The 24,908-nt window shown below is 37.2% G+C and overlaps 1 protein-coding gene across 1 annotated transcript in view; it reads right to left on the bottom strand.

The window, feature by feature from the left end:
• Positions 1–3,620: 3,620 nt before the first annotated feature.
• Positions 3,621–24,908, bottom strand: part of TOLLIP (toll interacting protein) — a 33,890-nt gene continuing 12,602 nt past the window's right edge. The window contains exons 3-6 of the mRNA XM_070765057.1: positions 23,776–23,958; positions 21,367–21,519; positions 20,230–20,320; positions 3,621–7,411 (exon numbers count right to left, since the gene is read on the bottom strand). Coding sequence (XP_070621158.1) covers positions 7,197–7,411; positions 20,230–20,320; positions 21,367–21,519; positions 23,776–23,958 — 642 coding nt within the window. The 3' untranslated portion in view covers positions 3,621–7,196. The remainder of the gene's footprint in view (positions 7,412–20,229; positions 20,321–21,366; positions 21,520–23,775; positions 23,959–24,908) is intronic.

Here is a 24,908-nt window from a genome sequence, read left to right as displayed (position 1 = left end):
AAACTCCTGACAAGCAACGTGAATGGGCAAGCCAGATTCACTTAAGAACCAAATTAAGTTATTAGCTTCAGGGATTCACTTAACAACTCTGGCAAGATAGGTTGTAAAATGGGGCAAAACTCACTTAGCAAATATCTCACTTAGCAACAGAAATTAGGCGTTGAACTCTTACCTGAACACCTCTTCTCGTACGTTGAGCGGGCACAGCAATCACGTGGGTTGCTCACTGTCCAATCCGCTTAGGACCGAGCCTTGTCTTTTAAAAGATTGCTGGATCCGCCCCTTCACAGAATTCGTGAATCCGTAGACTTTGGCTCGATAGTGATGGCTTAAAAGGTGCTCTACTCTCATGAATAAGGATAAAGTTTAGAAACACAAGCAAGTAGTCAGAAAGACATAGTGGTGGCCATGGCTTTCTGGAATCAACTCCCCCCAGAGATTAGGACTGCCCCTACCCTCCTTGCCTTCCGAAAGCTCCTGAAGACCCAATGTCATCAGGTATGGGGAAATTAATATGCCCCCAGCTTCCACGGTTTTATGTATGGTTAGGTTGTGTGATTGTTTTCTTTTTATAATAATGGGTTTTAAATTGCTTTTTATCATTAGATTTGTACATGTTGTATTATTGTTGTGAGCCGCTCTGAGTCCTCAGAGAGGGGCGGCATACAAATCTAATAAATTATTATAAATTATTATTATTATAGAGAGGGAAGTGACTGCTGTACCCGCTCAGTGTACGAGAAGAGGCGTTCAGGTAAGAATTCAATGCCTATTTTCCATACTGAAGGAGCAGGTCCAGCAGCCAAGAGATGTGTTCCTAGGGAGGGATTAGTTTAGATATCGTGAGGAATAACAGATTGGAGGACTCTCCTGCCAAAGGCAGCATCTGCTGAAGGCATAAGTGTCAATTTTATAATGGCATATAAAAGAGTTAGGGGAGGCCCAAGTGGCCACCTTCCAGACCTCTTCCAATGGGGCTTTTGTGGCTGCGCTCCTTGTAGAATGTGCAGTAATGCCTCTTGGAACATTGAGGGAAGCTGATTCGTACACTTTTGCAATTGTGCCTCGTATCCAACGGCCCAACACAGTCAACGAGATTTGGATTCTAGGGATCTGGGGTGATATGCCACAAATAAGGCTTCAGACCTACAAAAGGTCTTAGTCCGTTGGATATAGATATGTAGCGCTCCTGTGAGGTCTAACGTGTGCCATTTGATAGAGGGATGATGGTTCGGGCTTGAGCCGAAGGAAGGTAAGACTATGTTTTGGGATCTGTGGAACATGGAACTTACTTTTGGTAGAAATGTAGGGTCCAGGCAGAGGACTACTGGTATAGATCCTGGTGGATGGAGAGTGCCTCCAGTTCAGAAAAGTGTCCGAAGTGATTGCCACAAGGAAGGCTACCTTAAACGACAGGTGCCAGAAGGAAGCCGATGTTAACGGTCCATATAGAGCGTGCGTAAGAGAATTCAGAACCTGAGGTAAGTCCCAGGTGGGGTATCTGTTGACTCCGCAGTAGGGAAAAACAAAAATTAAACCTCCCAGCTGGGTTTACTGGTAAATACGTCCGCCGGCGGCACAGGCGAGGCAATTGCGCAATCCGCGATTAAAACCGCGCCATGGCTTCTCCAGGTAAAGCCGAGCCCAGGGGGGCTGGCTCGAAAACCAATGTTTTCTGAATGAAAGGATAGGAGCAATGAAGAAAACTAATTTTCTTATCTGTTAAATTGCAGGGTAAGACGAAGAAGGGAAGGTGTTTTGAGAGGAGCTGAGCCACCACTCATCCTGCCGGTAGGAGGAACGAGCAAATTCTGGGAAGGGGCGGATCCAGCAATCTTTTAAAAGACAAGGCTCGGTCCTAAGCGGATTGGACAGAGAGCAACCCATGTGACTGGTGGACCCACTCCTTCAGTACGGAAAATTGTCAAGGGCTACCTGTAAAAGTATTGCTCCACCCATATAATGGAGCTATTAAAACTGCCACTGGCAGACCACTGGATTTTATTAAACTGGAAGTTCAAAACCAGATTTGAACTAGCAATAAACATCTGGTCAAAGCAATACTTTATTCATGTAATAAGCATGTGTAGTTTTTGCATTTGGTTATTAGTGGAATGGAGATAAGAGCATAACACAGGGACTTCACTATCATCCATTCCCTCGGGATCCCAAATTAGCTTCCCTTGCATTGAGGAAACTGAGTATCACCATCAGTCACAAACAAAATGATACTTTTCTGACTTCATTTGTTGAGGCAGCACTGGATGACTAACAGGCGCATCTTTTATTTATGTTGCGTTTCTTCTGTCCTGAGATTTATCATCAAGTTATTGCATTGGGCACCTGGGTTGTTGCCATGGTAAATAGAAAAAATAATAAAAAGCCCTTTCTCAGTCCTCTCCAACCAGACATAGAGTGACTGAAGAGAAATGAGGAGATTGTGCAACCACCTCTTGTAGGATGTGCAGAAATGGTTTGTTTCTTGCAAACCTTCACAAAGCATAAAGGCAATGAAATTCTGTGCCTGGATATCTCTATGTTGGAGAAAGTGTTGTCAAACACTCAAATATACCAAGAGTCTAAAGCTGGAGTCTCCAACCTTGGCAACTTTAAGACTTGTGGACTTCAACTTCCAGAGTTCCTCAGCCAGCTTTGGGTGGAGTGGGGTGGGATGGAACGGAACAGAATATTATTTATTGGCCAAATGTGATTAGACACATAAGAAATTTGTGTCCTGTGCATAAGTTCTCAGTGTACATAAAAGCAACAAAGTGATCAATCATAAGATACAACCAACTAAGCAATAATAATACGTAATAGGATAACAATAGGTAATAAGAAAGATAAGAAGATAATAATACTACAGGCCTTCTACCTGGTTAGATGTCCTTTGACATAAATCAATGCTGTAGGAATTAGGTATTTAAAGAGATGGATGGCATGGGGGGGGATGTCCTTGTGTTTAGTGGTTTTGACATCCAATGCCCTATAGCGGATCTACAAGGGGCAGTTGCACAATCTCCTCAACTGTTTCAGTTACTGCAACAGCAGAGATCCTTCTCTGTGTCTGACTGGAGAGGGCTGAGAAACAAGCCTTTTTATTATTTCTCTACTCATTTTTGTATTTTTTGTTAAGGGGATAAAAAGTGTATAATGAAGATATACAACTGAGTTACCTTATTGGACAACATTTTTAAAAAAGAAATGGATAACATTTGCTGAAGTAAAAGGTTTTCAGTAAAGTTTGCACTTGCTTTCACAACTTTTATTCCTGTCATACTGCTTGCAAAGAACTGTAATATGAATTAACTGAAAATCAACTCAAATCTAGATATTTTTTTTCTTGACTCAAGTACACTACTCTAGTCCTTGAAGGTTACTGATTTTAAGTGGATTTGTTCCATCCTTCAAATAATGCATCCCTTCATTCTTAGATATATTACATTACATACAAACAAATGAATAATTAGTCAAGGAACCTTTAGGACTTGATATTCCGTATCTGAATACAATCTGCCAATGCTTTATAAAGACTGTTTATATCTTCCTGAATACAGATAGCCTCAGCAGCTGTCATGGTTTGAAGCAACTTGTCTCCCATAAAAGACTATGGCAATAAATGATTTGATATACATTTATTAAATTAGATAGAATGGGAAATAAGTTGTATAATGCAAACAGCTGAATATGAATAAGAGTAATAAAGAAATGTTTTCAGAATTACAGCAAAACACCCTCAGTACAGCATTATAGGTCAGCCAACACAGGCAATAATATCTAGAAAGGGAAACGCTTAGAATCATCAGCACATAGTCAGACAGAATTGAATAAGAGGTGGCAAGCATCTAGCTAGGCAAAATGTTCTTGAATTTAACTAGTCTGGAATTCTTGGTGAGTTTAAAGCTACTGTCAATGCACATCAGACTTTTAACACAGCTTCTGGGCTGTGAAGAAATGCTGTGGATTGTGTAACAAAATGCTGTCACAAAGAACATAATGAAAAATGCAAGGAAGAGTTGTATGCCGCCTAGCATCTTCTTTAAACAGGTGCATTTCAGCTCTATACCTCAGAAATCTGTATCTCCACTTTGCAAATTTCACTGAAATCCATGGGAAGCATTTCCAACTTTGTTTATAGATTCAACGTACATCCAGGAATGAACACAAAAACATGGCTGTAATTGTAGCAATGCTTGCATCCTACTCTTTTGAGAATGGACTACTCTGTCATCGGAAAGCTTTCCATCCAGCAGAGCTTCCCAAATGGCTGAATGGCAAAGTGAGAGCCAAGGTCTTTGCCGGTTTCCTTCCCCTTAACCTCCAGATCCTTTACCACTTCCAAATAAGTACTCTGGAAAAATGAGAGGATTTCTTCTAAAAATATCCTTGTCAGTGGAAAAATGCCAATCAGATTTTGGTGAATAGCCCTATTTAGCAAGAAACCCAAACAACCCATTGGATCTATCTGAATGCAGATTTATTTCATTTCAAAAAGAGCAAGAATACAATTCATTTACATGCCCTTTAAAATCTTCCTCACTGTCTATCTCTGAGTAAGCTTAAACATCTAGAAAAGGTTTAAACTTTCTTTGAATTTTAAATTGTGTTATGAAGACTTCAGAAATTTATCTGGACCTGCACTGTGCACACAATAAAAAAAGCAGCAGTCCTCGAGGCTCTATAAATATCCAGAAGCCAACTATCTGTACAGAAATGCATCTCAAAATGCAAACACAAGACTTTAGAAGGTACATGAAGTAACTGTGCCAAAGCTTCAGCTACTTCATGGCTTGCCACATCCTGATCCCAAAAGACACTTCATTCACAAGTGAAGCATCACTGAAAAATCTACAGTCATATTATGCAGCTCGCGTTATTCCACTGGGATAGTACTATGGTATATTTCAGATTTTTGGCTCCTTGCTTCTGATTAAAAAAATATTTTAAGGGTCTTAGTTAAACAAAATCACAAGAATTCACCAATGTATTACTGATACATGACTGACATTAACAGTAACATTAATCTGACAGTACTGCAAACTATGGCGCAAGAAACACAGTTGATTTTTAGATGGACACATACCTCTTCTGGAGCTTCTGAAAATCATTTATTTCATGTAAAAAGCAACAGAAGAGGAAATGATTGATTTAGCATTCAGAAATTCTAATCCATTAAACTTATGAGAGTAAAATAGCTAGAATTTAAACAAAGCAATAAATGGATCTGATACGGTATTTAAAATTATTTTCTCAATATATTTTAACAATTAAAAAAATAAATATTTTAACTATAGCTAGCTCTGCCAGGAGTTTCATGATGATACAATAAAGCATTTCTAATAGATCTTTTCTATTAGAGAAAAAAGTGGGAAATAATGAGGTTTTTCTTCTTTCAAAGCAATAAAAACCATGATCACCGTGATGCCTTATTGTCTTCAAACACTTTAGGAAATAAAAAATAATCTGGCAATTATAGACAGCATTTAAAAATGTTTAAAACAATAAAAAACTCAAAAAAAGCAAATGTGTCTATTAAAGTGCATTGTTTCACTTTTTCCAACTTTAAACAAATATAAACTTTGTTACCTCCAACAGATCTACAGTTCTAATAGAAAATTATTATGTACAGCTTCTGTATATTGGGATTGTACTCTAAATGTGGCATGTCTTCATTTGTGGCAATGAACTTTTTTCATGTTTCACAGAATTAAAGTTACCGTAATTGGAATCTTATGAAACCTTACAACAGTGAATATCTCACTGAAATGTTATACCTTAAAATGAATTGTCAAAAGGTTAAAAAAAAGGGCAAATTTCATCCATACAAGGTATGTTTCTTTTCAAAGCATTATTGTTTATCACAAGGAAATATATTACATTAGGAATGCTAAATTTATAATGGTATAACATTCCACTGCTTCAATTTTATGAGTTTCTCAAAAATATAGGAGCAAACAATTATAAAAACACATCAGGAAAATTTCTGTCTCCTTCTGGCATACAGAGTAGTCCTACAAGTAGTCCTCAGGTTACCATGGCAATTGTGCCATTATGCAATATGGCCATAAAATGTGACACATGTGACCGCATCACTTAGCAACAGTAATTCCAGCTGGTAAGCAAGGACCTCACATGGCCATAATATGGAAAGAGGCATCCCAAGCAAGCAAGTAAAGGGCAAAAGCTATGGGCAGGCTGGTGGGCACTACAGAAGACAGGCAGGCAAATGCTCTGGGCAGGTACTATTGAATGCAGGTGGGCAGGTGCTGTGGGAGACAGAGTATAAGATCTTCCTGCGCCCACGGGCTCCTTAGGAGAAAAGGTGGTGGCGGCAGAAACTATTTGCAAGAGGAACTTGTGATTTCCTGCCAGTTTCCCCAGATTTTGTTTCTGGGAAGCTGGTGATGACACAGAATGCTGCAACAGCCACAACTTCAAGTACCCATCGTAAGTCCCCCTTCATTCAACTGTCATAATTTTGAATGGTTGCTGAAGAAATGCCCGTAACCTAAGAGCTACCTGTATGTTTCTGTATCTTGCAAAATGATGAACTTACTGATTGTAAGTTCAAAAGCACAGCAGCACTTCATGAAGCAAATTAAAAATTATAAATACATTTCATTGGTGCCCAATTAGTAGATTGAAAAGTGATCTCTCGTTAGTAAAATTGTGAAAGTTGCAACAAACTAGTATCTTGAAACAAATAATAGTATCTCTATAGTAGGAAGTATTACAAATTGTCTTAATGTTCAAATATCACTACACAAGCCAAAGGGATTGCTTGAGAGACAAGATTGCTTTTAATAAAAGCATTTTATAGAACAGCGGTCTCCCTCACCCCAAAACTGATACTCACCCTACTCCTGGACTTCCAAACGCATTATGCATACAAGTGGAGAAGGAACTTTGTTGGTTTTGGAAAGCAAACCAAAAGAGAGGGGAGGGGAATTGGCAGAGGTATTTCAACACTACCTTTTATCAGAAATGCGGACAGGGTAGAAGTAAAAGCTATAAAATGGCTGAGGTTTCTGTAAGGTTATCAGTAAAAACCAATATTCCAATGACCACCCCTGACAAAAATGGATCACAGCCTCTCAGATAGTTTGCTTTCTTGGGCATTTTTTTTCCTAACTAAATTCCTGGCTTGGCAAATCAAAATTAAAAGTAACAACGATGAAGAGCAGTATGAGAATGATCTAAGCCTCTTCTGCCATTTGAAGCAAGGAATTGATAGCAGCATCCTTGTTCCCCCTCTGAGCTTCTAGTACTGAACGGATTACTTCTCTGTCCATGTTGGGGAACATGTCCTGGATGGATTTTAGATCCTCTTCATTACATACATGTTGAGGGTTGATTGGAGGTGGTGGAACTGCTACAGGTACCATGCCTGGATTACAAACAGCAGGCATCCCTGGAAAAAGACAAGAGAATGGAGACTGATTGGAAAATACCAAATCTTAATGAATTAAAATGTGTTGCAGTGTGTACAATCTCCCCTTTAAAAAATTCAGTTAATTCCAGACATATAAATAAAAAGCATTTAAGCAGGTACAATAAAACACCAGGTACAATTCTGGATCATTAAGGTTGTATGAAAGATGTTGGTGAACATTGGAAGTGATAAGAGTCACAGAATATAATAATCAGTGAAAGCTGTTCTCCTAGTACATCATGAAACAAGTAACTTACCATCATCCACAGCAATTAACCAAAATCAAATTGGTTTAAATCCCTAACATCTTTATAATAATACATCTTCTTGCTGGTATCCAAATAATCATTATATTTGTTGATCATCAGTAATCTGAAACTCCACTGCTTTATAGTGCATATAAATGATATTTATAAGACACCTTCTAAAAATGAAGCTAGTACTATAGAATGTTGTGTTGTCATGTTAAACAAAATACCGGTAATGTCTTTTACTGGTATTATTTCTATTAGTAAAAATCCTGATTTTGTGAATTTTATTGACTAACAGGTTAAATAGTTAAATTTAGTTTTCTTAACTAATGATTTAAATGATGACCAATACTTTTACAAGTCAGACAGATGTAGGAAACTGGATTCTCACTCTGCTTATGACTAATTAGAATCCATTCTTACATGGAATACTGGGACATTTAAAAGGGTGGGAATTTCCACGAATTAAAACAATTAGCTTGGTGCTACAATCCTAAACAACCATTTAGCTTTGTGATATGGTCATATTTAAATATGAAAAACCACCACTGAAAATAAAATATACTGCTCAAAAGAATAAAGAGAACACTCAAATAACACATCCTAGATCTGAATGAATGAAATATTCTAATTGAATACAGTAATACCTCGTCTTACGAACCTAATTGGTTCCGGAAGTAGGTTCGTAAGGCGAAAAGTTCGTAAGACGAAACATTGTTTCCCATAGGAAACAATGTAAAAGCGATTAATGCGTGCAAAAAGAAAAAAAATCGCAAAATGGCGCTCCGCTGGGCGCCGCCGCCCGACTGTCACCTTTTAAAACAGCCAGGGGGCTTCTCGGCGTTCTCCCGAACCCGAACTTTTCGAGTTCGGGTTCGGGAGGCCGCCGAGAAGCGCCACTGCCCGGCTGTCACCTTGTGAAACAGCTGGGGGGCTTCTCGGAGTTCTCCTGTACGCCGAACTCGGAAGTTCGGGTTTGGGTTCGGGAGGCCGCCGAGAAGCGCCCAGCTGTTTTAGAAGGTTACAGCTGGGCGGCGGCGCTCGGTGGAGCACCATTTTCGGCTGATCTGGAGGCTGGAAAGGAGGTGGGGAATCCCAATAGGGAATTCCATGGGGGGAGCTTTGACGTCACAAAGACCATACTATACCTTGTCAGGCAAGGTATACACTCTTCTGTTTTAAGTACTTAATATGGTTAAGACAGAACAAAGAAGTGCTGATCCTTTAAAATGGTTGCCAACTTCTCAAGGCAATTAGCCAGGACTTCCCTGAATCCCATGTCCTGCAATAATACTTTCTGGGTATCAGTCCTGCTTTGCAGTAGTGAAAAGATAAAAAAAGAAAATTGACTATTTCCAATTATTTTTAGATTGAATCAAAGAAACTGGCAAAGGAAACAAGAATCTGACAAGAATAGGGGAAGAACGGAAAATATATAAATATAAGACGCCATACAGAACAATAAACAACTAGTAGGAATTGTTATTTTGTCTTTGGAAAAATAATGAATAAACCAAACTTTGCTATTAAGAAAAGCCCTCAGTCCAGCTGGTTTCTCACTATTGAAAGGTTAATCAGTAATGAAAATAGAAACAGAGAATATTAATCATTTCAACTTCTGAATTAAAGCTATAATTAGATTTAGACACCCACGATAATGGTAAGTTGTTCACAACTTTAAGAAAATAACTTAATATAAAGAAGAGATGGCATTACAACATTGTATTGTGCACTTATTATCTTGTTTTTATATTTGAGGGATACCTCTAATACTGAAAGTTATTAGATTTTCTGATAAGTATCAAATTGATGGAGTGGGAGTGAAAAAAACAACTTAGTCCACAGAAACCTAACTTGCAGAAGTTGTCCCCACAATATTGAAATTAGCAATGTGGGTAGTAGTTCAGATTGTTACAAACCATAATCCAATGTTATTCTGTGTACATTTACTGTAGTGCATTCAGCATACTGCTATGCATGCTGTTTTGCAGCATATATCAAATATCAAAAAATCTCAAATAAGTACACAATTATAAAGCACCTCAAAAAAGCAACCTCCAGAGACACATTTTTTTAGAAAATCATAACTAATTTTCAGATTTACTCTGCCACTAACATTGTTTTTAAAAATGCCAACTCATCTTGTGCCTCTTTTCAGTTCAATAATACCTTCATTCAAGTAACTTAATTCTGAAAATCAATATTGCCAATTAATACAAACTAACATTAAAATGTGTTTTACATCAAAACAGACACTTCAATCATTTGCCAAATTGCTTTTTGAATTTAAATAGGTTAGGTTAGGTTAGGTTTATTGGATTTATATGCCGCCCCTCTCCGCAAACTCGGGGCGGCATATAAATCCAATAAACCTAACCTAAGCAAGTGCAGTACAGAATAAGCAAGTGCAGTACAGAATAATCAATAAAGCATTGAAAACAGAATTGTCCATAGTCCATTATTTTCCATTTTAAAAGTGCTCTTCAAAATTTATAAAATTAATTTGGCAAGTGCATCAGCTTTGCTAAAGTGAGAAGCGTATAGATATAAGCAATGGCATTTAAATGAAATGAAAACGTAAAAAATGGCAATGGGTTTGATAATGCATGATATTTTTACAAAGCAATACAGTATAAAAAATAAATCAATTCATATTATGCAGAAAACATTACAAAATTTAAAGACAATATTCTAATACAGTCAAGTGCCTTTATATTCTGATTATCTTGTGACAACTTTTGATCCCATAGGAAAAATACAATATTTTATTTGTGAAATATTTTCAAATGTATCGAAGAGGAAGAGAACTTTCCAAGCTTCATTATTAGCTTTATATCTGATTCAATGCTGTATTTGTTGTTTTCTTGGGGGAGGGTTCCCCTGCCCAAACTAAAGATTATGATGAATATTTAAAGCATATCATAACCAGAGAAGGATTGTACTATTTTGCTTTTCTTGTTGTCTTCTCTTTTTTTTTTTTGCATTTCTTTTTTAGCCTGACTATTCTCAAATTCGGAGGACTGAGCATTTTATTTAATCTAGCAAAGAGCATTTCCTCAAGACGCTTGACTGAACATTTTATGCTGTAGTAAGGATGTCACAATACAGTACTGACTTTTTAATGATGAATTTAATACTATGTTGCAAGAGAGACAGTGGAAATGCAGCTCATTTTTATTCCTTCCTATTTTTGTAACTTGTAAAACATACTAGTTACAAAAATAGAACTCTTTGGGGGCGGGGGAGGGTGCAGAGGAATCTAACAGGTTCCAGATTCCCATAGTAGTGTCTTGGAGTAAAGAGGCTTAAATGTAAGCATATTTGGGGTAAAATAAAGCAAATGATCATATTACTATTTGAAACTTTTTTTCTCCCAATTAGACTCTATTTATTTAAATTTAAAGGCTGCCCAACTCCAAACAACTGATAATGACAAGACAGAAAAAACAATAAATTCTGAATGTCTGGGCCAACATAATATCCAGACATCCAAACCCCACCTCAGATAAAAGTGCCAAGGGGTTCCTCAGCTACTCTCCAAGCCTGGGAGCAGAACTAAATTTGAAGAATTTAAAATGTTAAATTGAAGAACCTGGACTATGTCCACTTTACCCATTCTTACTTAGCGGACAGAAAGAAACCTTTAAAGATAGATAACCAGATCCTATACCATGAATAACTTTACAGGTGAAAATCAGAACTGTGAGTTACACCTATAAGACAACTGGCAAGCAGTACAGCTCACAAAACAGAAATAACACAGAGACATATTGTAATATGCCCATCACTGCCCCCGTGGACCAACTGTATATTTAAGTATCTATATTTAAGCAATGGCTCTCTCTGCACACACACATACACACACATTAAAATAAACCTTGAAGTTGTACAGCTCATCAGAAAACACCACAATGGAACTGTTTATTAAGGTAATTAATTGAGAACCTAACAAAACAAAAACTTACTTCAAGTTAAGTCTACCTCCAAGTTTTAGAATGCTTTTGGGTAACACAATGTTACTTCACCACATTCAAATATCCTGAACGAGTGTTTCCAGGAGTCGCCAAACCCTGGGCTGCACAAGCAGCGGATAAGCGCGGAAAACTGCATTTGGAAAAGTGGAGCATACACACGTGCAAACATCTCCTCTGCCCCTGCCTCCGCCAGTCCGCAGAGCTGAAAAGGCTGGGGACCACTGCTATATACAACACAAAGCATATTTATGCTTCAGTTCTCACTTTGCTATATCAACTTTGGAAGAAGTTGCTATATCAACTTTGTGCACTAAAATGACAGGGTCACTTTTTGGGGAGTAAAGGGTATAGAAAAAAGGCACATTATTTCCAACTATTTTTTTTTAAGTGTTAACAAAATACATAACTAAGCAAATTCCTTTCTCTGAAAGTATGAAAAAAAATTAAAATTCAGGAACTAACTTCCAGAATGTTTGCCCAGTAAAAGGAGTGTTGCTCATTTTTATTTCTAATTTTAATGACTATTCTAAATGCTGGGCTTTTTCCAGGCTCCAAATAAAAGAGATTCATTTTTAATATTACTTATTTGCAATGATTCAAGAATTCAGGGTGCTTTAATTGGGTTGGTTATTAATGTATATTGTCCAGCTCTGCCAGTCAAGTATCAAGAACAGTTCCATCCTCAATGCCCAGAAAAGAAAAAGTAAGGCAAAAACAATAGAGACTTAATCATTTGCTGAAATACAAATAATGGTAAGTCCTAATTGACAAATTGCCTTGATGAAACTGTATTGGGAATCTGTATTCAGAGGCAATTCTGCATGGTTGATATCAAATCCAAAAATTAGTACTGCTCATGTTTTGAGGGCATATTAAAATTCATGTGTGTGCTGTGTGTTGTTTTTGGGGTTCTATTGTATTCTGCACATCTTCCGTGCTGCTGCTGCTGCTGCTGTTCATAGACTATGCTGAAATGAAATCATGCTGTATGTTGGATGTTTATTCAACTGGCGTCATTAGATTCTCCCCGGCTGATTAATGTATAGTGGCTTTGTTGACTGAATTGATATGTATGTATTTTAATTGGTTCTTTAGTTTTCAGATGTAACTTTTAGTTTTAATTATTTGGATTTTGATGTATATTGTCTTTTTATATGCTGTAAGCCGCCCCAGTCCTTGGAGAGGGGTGACATATAAATCCAATAAACGTAAACTTGTGCAGCTATTTGTATAAAAATCCTTTAAAAAGTATTGTTTCCATTCTTATCTATGACTATTTGTAAAAAAAATGTTTTAGAAAAGTCACAGTTTTGATGATAGGATAACAAGCAATTCTATCAATCTCGCTTGGTGGTCTTAAAGTCATAAGTAAAGGAGTAAGAGGCTTTTTTCAAATCCTTATTGTTCCCTGTAACTAAACTCTGGAAATGCTTCAAGCATTAAATATATCCCATGTTTTGTTTTGTTGAAACACAGCCAACTTCATTGGAATATTATGACACAGCCTTATTTTTCTCAAATTTGAAACAACTTGTTCCATCATCCCTATATTGTCTTCTGACAGCCACCTTTTTCTGCTCTAAGAAAAAAAACAATTCTCTCTTCATCCCTTTAATCTTTCACTCTTCCTAATCTCAGTACAATCTGGCCAAACTAATGAAAGATGAGAAGGCATATACTTCTAGTGATAATACAGAAGTTGGTACTATATCTTCTGATCTGCTAATATAATGATTATTAAGTGTATTTATTTAAATGAATTAGATATATTCATTTAAATAATAAAGTATTTGTATTAAAGATGAATACATTATAATTAAGTTAAGATTTGTAGTTGTTAAATAATCTTTCTCGAGTAACCACTACTTTATTTCCATATAGCTATGGTTCTATTACCTACTAAAAATGGAATGTGTTAACTAATGAGATTACGTATTGTGACATCCTCCTGCAATGTTCTGCATTCCAACATAAAGCATACCATACAAATAAAAATCAACTTATACAATATCATGCAGAATTCTTGTTAGATGGGATGGAATGCAAAAAGAATTAAGACAACTTACCCAGAGCAAAATATTCAAGCCCTAAGGACGGATGAAGTGAGGGAAAAGAATAAGACATGGAAAGCAGATATTACTCTGTGTTATATGAGAAATACCTTTGTAGGAAGAAAGCTGGAAAAAACCTCCGACAGCTACCCTTCAGATATTAAATTTTAGGATTTTGCTCCTCAAACAGCAGAACCTATTATACAAAATCTTCTCAGTATTTAGTCCTTCTTGAAAAACTGTGACTCCAAGCAGGACACAATAAAAACAAAATCCCAATGGACCCCATGAGAATAACCAGAAATATTCTATCTTGCAGGATGAACTCATCTAACATCCCGGCCTCAATGCCCCAGGGATCATCCAGTCTTCAAAGACTTTCAAAAGGCTAACAGGGCCAGAACTAGTCAAATCTTTCTGGGTGGGGCAAGACCTTTCAATGGGGCAGATGCTGTAACAGAGAAGGCATGCCTCAGGTACAGGTTTTTTTTTTCAAGGACAGGACATGAAGAATTTCCACTCCTACATGGGGCATGCAGGGAAAAAAAATAGACAAGCAGTTCTGCGAAGATACTGCTTATGATCAATGAAGGACTTTCTATGTGATAACTGCACCTTCAATTGTACAGAGGGCTAGTGAACCAGTGCACTTTATAAATAGAAGAGTTGCATTGGTAAAACAAGGACATGAGTAACAAGTAAGTACAACTGCCATAGACGTTTTGCAGAGGGTCTCTTACTCCTGGCTGCTGCCTGTTCTTTGAACCCCCCAAATCACATACTGGATCTGAGCAGGGGTGTGCAATCTCCCTCCCACCTATTCTAAAAATGGAAAATTCCAGTTCTCAGTCAAAGCGACTCAAAACCCACAGCCACTTGATTTTGCCAGAGTTGAGCAAAAATCTGTTCTTTCCAATTCAGGTATCTACACCAGGAAATGGTGGCAGAACAGCATTATTTGGATGGGAAGGAGCAGAGATATACTTTCCTAGAGATTTCATGTAGATGTAAAAAAAAAACTTAGAGCCTTGAAGCACACCCTAAAGCATGGGCCTAGGACAGTGATGGCGAATCACAGGTGGCACGTGGAGCCATATATGCTAGCACACAAGCCATTACCCTAGCTCAGCTCCAATGTGCATGTGTACGCCGACCAACTGATTTTCGGCTGACCCGGAGGCTCTGGGAGGGCATTTTCGGCTTCCAGAGAGTGTCCGGGGGGATGGGAGAAGGCATTTTTGCCCTCCCTAGGCTCCAGAGAAGCCTCTGGAGCCTGGGGAGAGCAAAAAATGGGACTACTGAGTCCACCAGAGGATGAGAAATGGGTTGTTTCAGGCCTCCGGACGGGGGCATTTTCACCATCCCCAGGCATTGAATGTATGCATGTAGGCAACTCATACATGTGCGATAACATACAACATGCGCTTTTGCCATTTGAGGGGGGGAAAAGGTTTGCCATCACTGGCCTAGGATTAGATTGCTTACCACTTACCAAGAGCACATGGAACTTATCCCAGAGAAGGAGGGAAAACACAATAACATTTCCCTCCCAACTCCCTTAGCTTGTCCAGAAAGATACCAAGCCTGATGATACTGAAAGCTGGGAAAATATCAAGGAAGGCCGGGATGGATCCAATATCTGCCATCCAATCATCAACAAGAATACTATCTCAGGATTATCATTTGGCCAGAAACCAGACTAAAAGCAATCTAGATTATTCATGTCCTCTAAAATCCTTTTAAAGCTGCAAATCAATTACCTTTTTGATAACCTTCCTTAAAAAGAAAAAGTTGTAAACTGGAGGACAATTATTCAGTTCTGTTGAACCCCCGGCTAGGTTTTTTTTTAATGCAAGAGGCTGGAAGAACATTTTTAGTTCATTCTAGTCTGTTCTCTTGCATGTCTTCATTTTGTTGACTCATCCCATCCAACTTTCTTGTTCTAACTCAGAAATGTCTTATCAATTATAGTTTTTATTTTCAAGAGCTACAGAAGACTTATCCATTAAAAAAACTTATAGAAATAAGGCAAATATATTAATAATATGATTATATAAAGGTCATTGAAGCATTTATCTCAACATGGGTAAATTAATGCTGAGTGATGGACTGAAGAAGGGATTTGATCCCTATATGTATTCATCTAGAAATCTTCATGTATTCTGCATGAAATTCTAAAATACATTCAACTCTTTGATACAGCACTGTTGACATTAATTGATTGCTATTTGTATACTGAAGAGAACGTTTCATATATCTGACAAAGTTAACATGAATTCTAATAGCCAATGCCTCAAAAATTTGCTTTTTTGTACTATAAGATTTGCTAATTTCTAATTCAGGTGACTACTATATATCACTCCATTTATTAATTCATTCAATTTCTCTAATGCCCTCTTACAATAGTATAGAGTTAGAAATAATAAAATGCAATATAATTTCATCATCATAAAACACAATGAAATCTGTTTTTCTTTTAGGTTTCTCTCCATTTGCCTCAGATGGCTCCACTCAATTACCAACCCTACCTGAAATTTGCAAATTCATCTTGCTGGCATCTGATATAATATCCCACCCTTTCTTCCCTAGAATATCCCATCCTTCCTTCCCTAAAAATATCTAGGTTATTTTGAATAGAGTTGCAGCTAAAACTATGTACTAGAGAAGTGCATATCCTTGACCGCTTTTTCTGATACTTGGTAGTGTACAACCTGTGCTTGTACCAGCACTTAGTCAAATTCAGTTTTGGTCTTGTGTCATTGCCAATCTATATCTTTTCACTCTTATCTTCTGAAGTCCTTTAAGTAGATCAGTAAAACAGTTCAGAATCAGTTTTAAAAAGAGAGGCTTCAAAAGAGCAATCCTGTTCAATGCCTTGGTCATTTTGCTTTCCAACTAATTGTGTCACAAAATTGCCTGCTAAATCATGGGTGAGGAAGCCAGTCAGCGCGCTCTAACGCCAAGGTAATCACCACCCGGCTGGGAACTTCCGATGCCACACCGTCCCCTGAATGTCCATACAGCCATTTCCTGAAGCTCAGGGATCTCGCAGCTCCAAAGGCAGACCAGGGCAAGCCCTTGATGGTCAACGACGAATCAGGGGCGCAAATGAGCGTTGCGGCAGGAGCGGAAGCTTGACTGCCAAACGGGCAGATGGAAAAGCACTTTAGTCAATTAGTCTCTAAAATATGAGGCAAAACTCACAATGGAAAATAGTCACAAATTTCAAGAGAGAAAACCCAGTATTCAGGAAGGGAGAAAAGATAGTCAAGTCCATCCAGTTTGAGGACTGAGTCGAAGCTGCTAAAAATAACAGACTTGGTCCTCATTCTGAGTGGATGAAGACAACCCATCCTGAATGCTGGCTCCACCCACGATGGAGAAGAAAAGGAAAGCAGAAGTAATATCATTACCACAGTTAAGATTTCATTTCCTGATTGCTTCACTTCACAACCATGTTGCCAGTCCCCACCTCTGCCTGCTAAACAAGGAGTACCTATTTTCCATGCATAAACAATTGCATTATGGAATAATTGTGTTTCAAGTAGTTCATGCCAAAAGTGAAACACATTTGTTTTGGTCCATAGAATGGAGAAAATGGGTTGTTTATTCCAGGCAACAGTGGATCTGGTGATTTGGAGGGGGGAGGGGGAGAGAAAAGAATGGGAAAAAGCCAAGTCCATTAGAATCAGCATCTAATGGAGAGCAAGGAGAAAAGAGAGAAAGGAAGCTGCTGAGAAGACCGAGAGGATAAACAGACCAATGAGATATGAGAACTGGAACATTAGCTACAGCAACAGCAATGGAAAAGAGACAGCTGTTAGTATTAGTATGAGAATACATATCTCTTTTTTTTTTAAAAAAACATCAAATATTCCAAATTAACAGAGGCATTATGTAGGAAAAAGGATGGCAGAACCTGGAGCCTAGAATCCCTATGGAGCCATTAGAGACTTAAGGCCAACCCCCACCCCTGAGTACTGTTGACCCTTATCTAACTCTAAACAAGTGCCAACCATTAGTTGAGAAGATTTCTGTGCACAGGTTTTTAGCAATACATTATTTAAACTGAACCTTCACGTGTGGACATGGTCTTTTACACCTAATACAACACTTCTTTGTCTTTATATGCCTAATCAAAAGTTAGTAGAACATATTGCTTATTTGCAAAACATGCCATAAAAGTTCATTTTTAAAAAGTATTCATGTTGAGAAGAATCCGTGCATAGCAGCACTAGAAAAAGCAACGCCTGGGGGCAGGCAGGGTGAAACATCTTCTTGGGGAAAAGTCCCAAGATTACCTATAATAATAATGTTGCTGACATGGAAAAATAAATTGAATAAAGTAAATATGCTACTTGTGATAGTTTCAACAACAGACAGACATCTATTACAACTTAATATAGCACCAGCAATATTAAAAAGTAGTTTTATTATTACAAGACACTGAAATGCCTTAGGGCCTGTTGAACTATGTGAATGTAGAAGAACAAGACAGAAAAATGCAGTGCACTCTGCCTGCCCTAGCATTGCTATTTGGAACACACTATTATTAACTTATTATTAAAAACCAAACCTTAGGCCTTTTATATGTCTACCCTCCATGGGGAAAGGGGGGGAATTCTGAACTGTGGCCTGTCTCTATAAGGTAGTTAGTGATACCACAATTGCCATTTTTGCACAGTCATAATCATAACTTAAAACTCATTTATTTTATCTTGTCCAAAGCTCTGCAATAAATTTAAGAGGAGAGGCCAGTATTGAACTCCTTCCTCAGGCCTCCCATCTTAGAATATTTGGCAGAAGCTTTCAAATAACTGTATCTTTGCTTGTGGCTTGTTTTTTTTTACATCCAAAGAGCATATATTGAGCAATGGATTGGGATAGGGGAAAGCCGGTGAAGTTTCATTTGTCTAACACAGTGTTTTTCAGCCAGTGTGCCACGGCACACTAGTGTGCCGTCAGACATGGTCAGGTGTTCCGTGGGGAAATTAAACTATGGCCCGCGGAGGCCATTTATCCATTTGAATATAAACAATCCCCTCAATCTCTCCAGCTATCAGCGGCAGGAAAAGTGGAGGCACAGGGAACACTCACTGACCAATCACTTTCTAGGATTCATCCCAACTACTAGCGATGAACCAATAACAGACCGCCTCTCATCCACACCCAGGAAGGTCCCCGCTCAGGCTGCCACACACTTGTCATTGTGTGGCCGTGACGAGTAGTTGAAGCTGCTACTCCTCCCTGTGGCCCCGATTTCTAATCGTGGTTTAAAGCTAAAGTTTGCTGATCTTCCTTTGGACAGTTTTTGGTTATCTGTCACCAAGGAGTCCCCCATTCTGGCCAACAAAGATTGCTCCCGTTTTCAACCACATATCTATGTGAGCTGAGCTTGACTGCGATAAAAACTAAAAACAGAGAGAGATTGAGAACTGTTGAGAAAGAGCTTCATGTGTGTCTTTCTACCATTCCTGCGCTTTTGTGTTCATTGAAACAGGCCCAGGTTTCACACTAAGTGAGTATAAATAATAGTTAGAAACTAAATTATTAACTATATGTACAATATGTACTGTGTTAGAATGTCATTTTTAGTGGTGTGCCCCAGGATTTTGTAAATGTAAAAAATGTGCTGCGGCTCAAAAAAGGTTGAAAATCACTGGTCTAACACATACAGACCTTCTTCCTGAACAGCTTATTTTCTAACAACCAGTCAGATACTTTAGAAATGGGCCTTAGGAGTCAAAACATTTCATCAGACATTTGGGACAAGCCAAGCAAATCACCCACTAGTCAATTTGATGGCACTTAACCCTCTGCTTAGCATTATGTGTGAATACGCTGGATACAGTTAGTGGAAGTACACTGTAGTTTGAATTTATTTTGCTTCCAATATTCATAATTAAACAAATAATAGTTTGATCAAGTTGGGATTACTTAGCAAGCTGCAGTTTATTTAAACTGGAATTACAAGCTTCCATCTCCTCTTTCTTGCTCCACTTAAGAGTGAGGTGTGATACAATGGCCCAAAGGAAGCCCAAAACTCATCGAGGCTCATTCTCACAGTATGAGTTCAGAATTACATCAAAACTAAAGTAATACTATATAATTTTACATTGACCTCACTGAAACCTTGTAGACAACTTCAACAACATACCATATTTTTCGGACTGTAAGACGCACTGGTGTACAAGTGAATATATACCAAGATTTCAAAGAGGTAAGAAAGAAAAAAAACATTTTTGCCTTTGCAAAAATGGGACATAGGAATGGGGTTCAGGCCAAGAATGGCTGTATTAAGTATATAAGATGCACCAACATTTCCACCCTCTTTTTTTGGAGGGGGGGGGGTTGTGTCTTATATTCCGAAAAATATGTTATATGTTTATTATCTTGAAATTATGTTTCCTCATTCAATATTTCAGTTACTTCAGAGAACACAACTTCTCCCATCCCTTTTCCCATCCCCCAAAATTGGTTTTTTTTTGAGTGTGCATTAAAAATGGAAAATTGTATCATACCTGTAATAGGTACATATCCAACTCCTTGCTGATATACTGTTGGCATCAGGACCACTGGCTGGGGCTGCATCATCATAGCAGCTGGTAAAGACTGGATTTCAAATAGGAAATAATAGAATAATAAGAAAAAATATATTTTGAAATATATACTATAAAAAAGGCAGGTGGAAACAAAAGTATTTACATAAACTCTTCAATGGAACCAGTCATTTGTACTACACTTAGTAACAATTTGAATCAATGAATTCTGTAACAAGATTGGTGGAACAAAAAAAATCAGAGAAATGCTCCTGAGCCTACAGGAAAATATTTTAAAGGGAAATATTATAATTTTTACGCAGAGTTTAAATTACTCCAATCAGTTTTGGCAAACTTAAAACCGGTACTTAAGTATTATTTTAAGTATTATTTTACTTCAGAATATAAAAGAAACATTACAAAGTTTCTAAAATTATTCCAAAATGATTTCTGAAGAGCAGTTTGATTGGCTGTAATTCTGGCAGTCTTGCTCTTCTTAGAGTTTATAGAAAACAATATGCAATATCCAAAAGGCAAAATTCATTTATTTGTATCTGGACTTTATAATTTTTACAAATAACTCAACATAGCAAACATATACCACACACCTTTTTCCTCTTATTTTCCACAACAATTCTGTTAAGGTAAGTTGGACTGAGTGTTTTGAGTCACCCAAGATCACCCAGTTGGCTTCCATGGCTAAAGCAGGACTAGAATATAACTTTTTACCATCCCTAATCAATATCTGTCCCATATTATTCAAGAAAGATCTTCAATTAATTCTAATTTTAGAAATTATTCTAAGCAGAATACAATAATATGACTCAAATATGCAATTGAGAGGCATCTTTATTTAAAAATTCTAAAGTTTTACTCATTTCCTAAGTTTTCCATGATTTGTTTTGAAGAAAAATTGCCATCATTCTATTGGTATTTCTTAATTTATGAGTACTCTATGAATTTTAAAAAATGAAAGTTTAATGATTCATTGAAAATTTGGAATGGAAACCGTATCACAATATCTGAATAAGTCATCACTAGCTAGTAATAGTTTCTATCTCCCTTATTCTCCATTAAACAGTATTTTATGATCCAGCTAGCTTAAATTGCCTAGCTTACCGTGTAGGACATGACCAGGTTAATCATTCCTTCTTTGTCATCTCCCTGCCTTCCACTCAGGCTATACCATTCATCTTCTACTTTTCCTTGTTTCAGTGACTCAGGAATAGTAATATGGGTCCAAGCAATGCGATCATCTATTGAAAAAGCTCTCTGAAAATAGAAGAAAACTAAATACATGAAGAAATATATTCCAAAAGATGGTTTTCCTAAATGCTAGATCAGATGAAGTAATATAAAATTGCAACCCCTTTTTTCAGAAGGTAAGAAATTAAGTCAATTTAGAGGGAGAAATATTACCATATCCACTCAGATAAACCCAGAATTTTAGGTGTCAAAATACACCTCAAAAAATAAGTTCAGCTTGCCTATTGATGGACTTATCCATATGGTAATATTTTTTTAAAGTACTTGTATATCTCGTATGTACCTACATATAAGTCTACCTGCGGCTAAGAAGAGCCTTGGATTTTTAACCAAAATGCCATGAAATTATCTTTAGGTGCCTCATTTTTGTGGTATTTTGGTTAAACATTTGAGGGTCAGCTTACCTGCAGATGAAGCATTAAACTCAGGCCACATTAATCACATTGATTGAATTCCTGCTTTCATATGCCCAGCTATATGTACTTTCCAGATACTCTCAAGCATTAGCATTGCATTGATATCCTTCAGTCTCGAAAGATCATGGTACCATGCTCTGGATTCCCCAGACCATGAAGCATTATGGCATGATTATATGAAAAATATCCCATTGCTGAACAGTAATTAGTGTTTTTTAAAATTATTAGATTTGTTTTTACATGGTCTTTATTATTGCTGTGAGCCGCCCCGAGTCTACGAAGAGGGTCGGCAGACAAATCTAATAAATAAATAAATAAATAAATAAATAAATAAATAAATAAATAAATAAATAAATAAATAAATAAATAAATAAATAAATAAATAAATAAACAAACAAACAAACAAACAAACAAACAAACATGTAAAAAGTTAATGTATTTGAGAAACAAGTTTCCAAATAGATTAAAATTTTCACTTTTGCTCAAATATGTGCAGGTAAACACACAAAGCTTTTATTATTTTATTAATCTCTATGGCAGACAAGAATATTATAAATCAAGTTGCTTTGAATTTTAGTCTCTGGATAAGATCTGTAGCAATTTTCACTTAATCCTTCAGGAGAAGTAAGAGGGAATTTGAGACACTTCCAGTGTCTAGATTGCTGTTTAGTTTTCTATAGCCAGATAAACATACACTCTTCTTCATGGTATTAATGTTGATTTTTCAAAGAGGATTGACATAGAAGACAATGACTGACAAAAAGTCGTCCTACTATCGCACATTTCCCTCCCCCCTTCAATTGTGTCTGATTCTTGGAGATTCTCTGGAAAAGTCTCTGCTGTTTTCTTTGCAGTGTTTCAGAAGTGGTTTGCTTCCACTTCTGTGGAGTGACTGGCCCAAGGTCACCTAGCTGGCTTTGTGTCTAAGGGAGAACTAGAAATCATGGTCTCCTGCTTTCTCCCCCGAGTTCTTAACCACGACACCAAGCTGATTCTTTGGGGCATGTTTTGTATCCTATTTTTCTTCAGATAAAACAAAGCAGAGCAATGTATATTTTACAGTATAGATTTGAATGAAGAAAAAGGAAAATGGAAGTTATTACAAACCATGTAGATTAGGGTTTTGGTTTTGGTTTTTAAAAAAGTGGACCAGAGTACCTCCGGAACCGCCTGCTACCGCACGAATCCCAGCGGCTGATAAGGTCCCACAGAGTTGGCCTTCTCCAGGTCCCGTCGACTAAACAATGTCGTCTGGTGGGCCCCAGGGGAAGAGCCTTCTCTGTGGCGGCCCCGGCCCTCTGGAATCAACTCCCCCCGGAGATTAGAACTGCTCTCACCCTCCTTTTCTTCCGTAAACTACTTAAGACCCACCTATACCGCCAGGCATGGGGGATTTGAGACATCTTTCCCCCAGGCTTATTACAATTTGTGTTTGATATGTATGTGCTGTTTGGTTTTTAATTATGATAGAGTTTTTAGTTTTTTAATATTAGATTTGTGCCAATATAATATTGTTTTTATCGTTGTTGTGAGCCGCCCTGAGTCTTCGGAGAGGGGCAGCATACAAATCTAATAAATTATTATTATTATTATTTCAAATCAGCTGAACCAACACTGATTTACTATATAAAAAGGACTTGCAAATGACTTGCAAAATACCAGAAATTATTTTTATAATTTATTTATTTATTTATTATTTGGATTTGTATGCCGCCCCTCTCCGAAGACTCGGGGCGGCTAGTACATATGCACATAATAGTATGTGCATATGTACTCTGATCTAATCTTAAATGGCAAGGTATTGTGAAAGTACTTAAAGCACCACCACTACCCTTTTCAATCTTACCTCATCAAATATCTCAAGATAGAAAGAATCTACCCCAGGGGGGACAGTGCACTGAATAACTTTGTTCCATCGAGGATTTTTGGCTCCATTATGAGCAGTAGGCGTTTCATAAACAGCAAAACCTAGTCGTATTCTGCAGTATGGATCCATGCGCGTCATGCCATAGTTTTTTGCCAATTTTGCCTACAAGAAAAAAAAACACCCATAAAAGAAATGAATTTTAAGGTATTATTTCAATTAATATAAATTCCCAGGCTAAAAAACATCTACATAATTCAATTCAATTCTATTAGAATTAGAATATTCTATTCTAATTGAGTCCAAGTCAACATATAAATGATTCTCATAACCATGTAAAAGCTCATTATATAAATACTGCAATAATAGTCAGATCAACCAAAAACAGTTATTTTCTATAAATAAAATCAAGCCCATCCATCCATAGCACTCTGAATTGCATACAATGTCTTCAAAGGGAAATATATTTTCATATGGTATATGGTGATTCCCAATTACAAAATTCAGAGCAATATAAACAAACATTACAGAAAAATTACCTGGCTGAATAAAATGACCTGCAGAAAATTATACCCCAAATGATACCGAAATACATCTTATCAGAAAATTCCAAAATCAAATGATAAAACTACTTTCTCCTAGAAAATATTCCCTACTTTCCCCTAAAAGTAGCTTGCAATATCCTGATAGTCACCAGCAAAGCTCATTTATTATTCATGTTTTTTTAAAAAACTTATATTTAAAATAATCCTCTCAAAAACACAGAAAAAATACTTTTAGTTAATTCCCTGAAGGAATTTATAGGTAAGAATCAGAAACTTAAATTGGAATTAGAAATGAAATGGGAGCTAGTGAAGATTGCAAATATAGCTGCAGTATGTTTATATCACACAGTTCCAGTTTTGCCATCATATTTTGTATTAACTGAATTTTGCAAACCTTCAAAGAAAACATCATTTATAATATACAGTGGTACCTCAAGATACGAACCCCTCGTCTTACGAACAATTCGTGATACGAACCCGGGGTTCAGAAAAAATTTGCCTCTTCTTACGAACTTTTTTCAAGTTACGAACGCCAAACCCGAACTTCCGGGTTCGGCATTGGGAGGCTCC

Source organism: Erythrolamprus reginae, chromosome 1, assembly GCF_031021105.1.
Source record: "Erythrolamprus reginae isolate rEryReg1 chromosome 1, rEryReg1.hap1, whole genome shotgun sequence".
In the NCBI taxonomy this organism is placed as follows: domain Eukaryota; kingdom Metazoa; phylum Chordata; class Lepidosauria; order Squamata; family Dipsadidae; genus Erythrolamprus; species Erythrolamprus reginae.
Note: the sequence above shows the minus strand (reverse complement) of the source record. Positions and strands in the feature narration are given on the sequence as shown.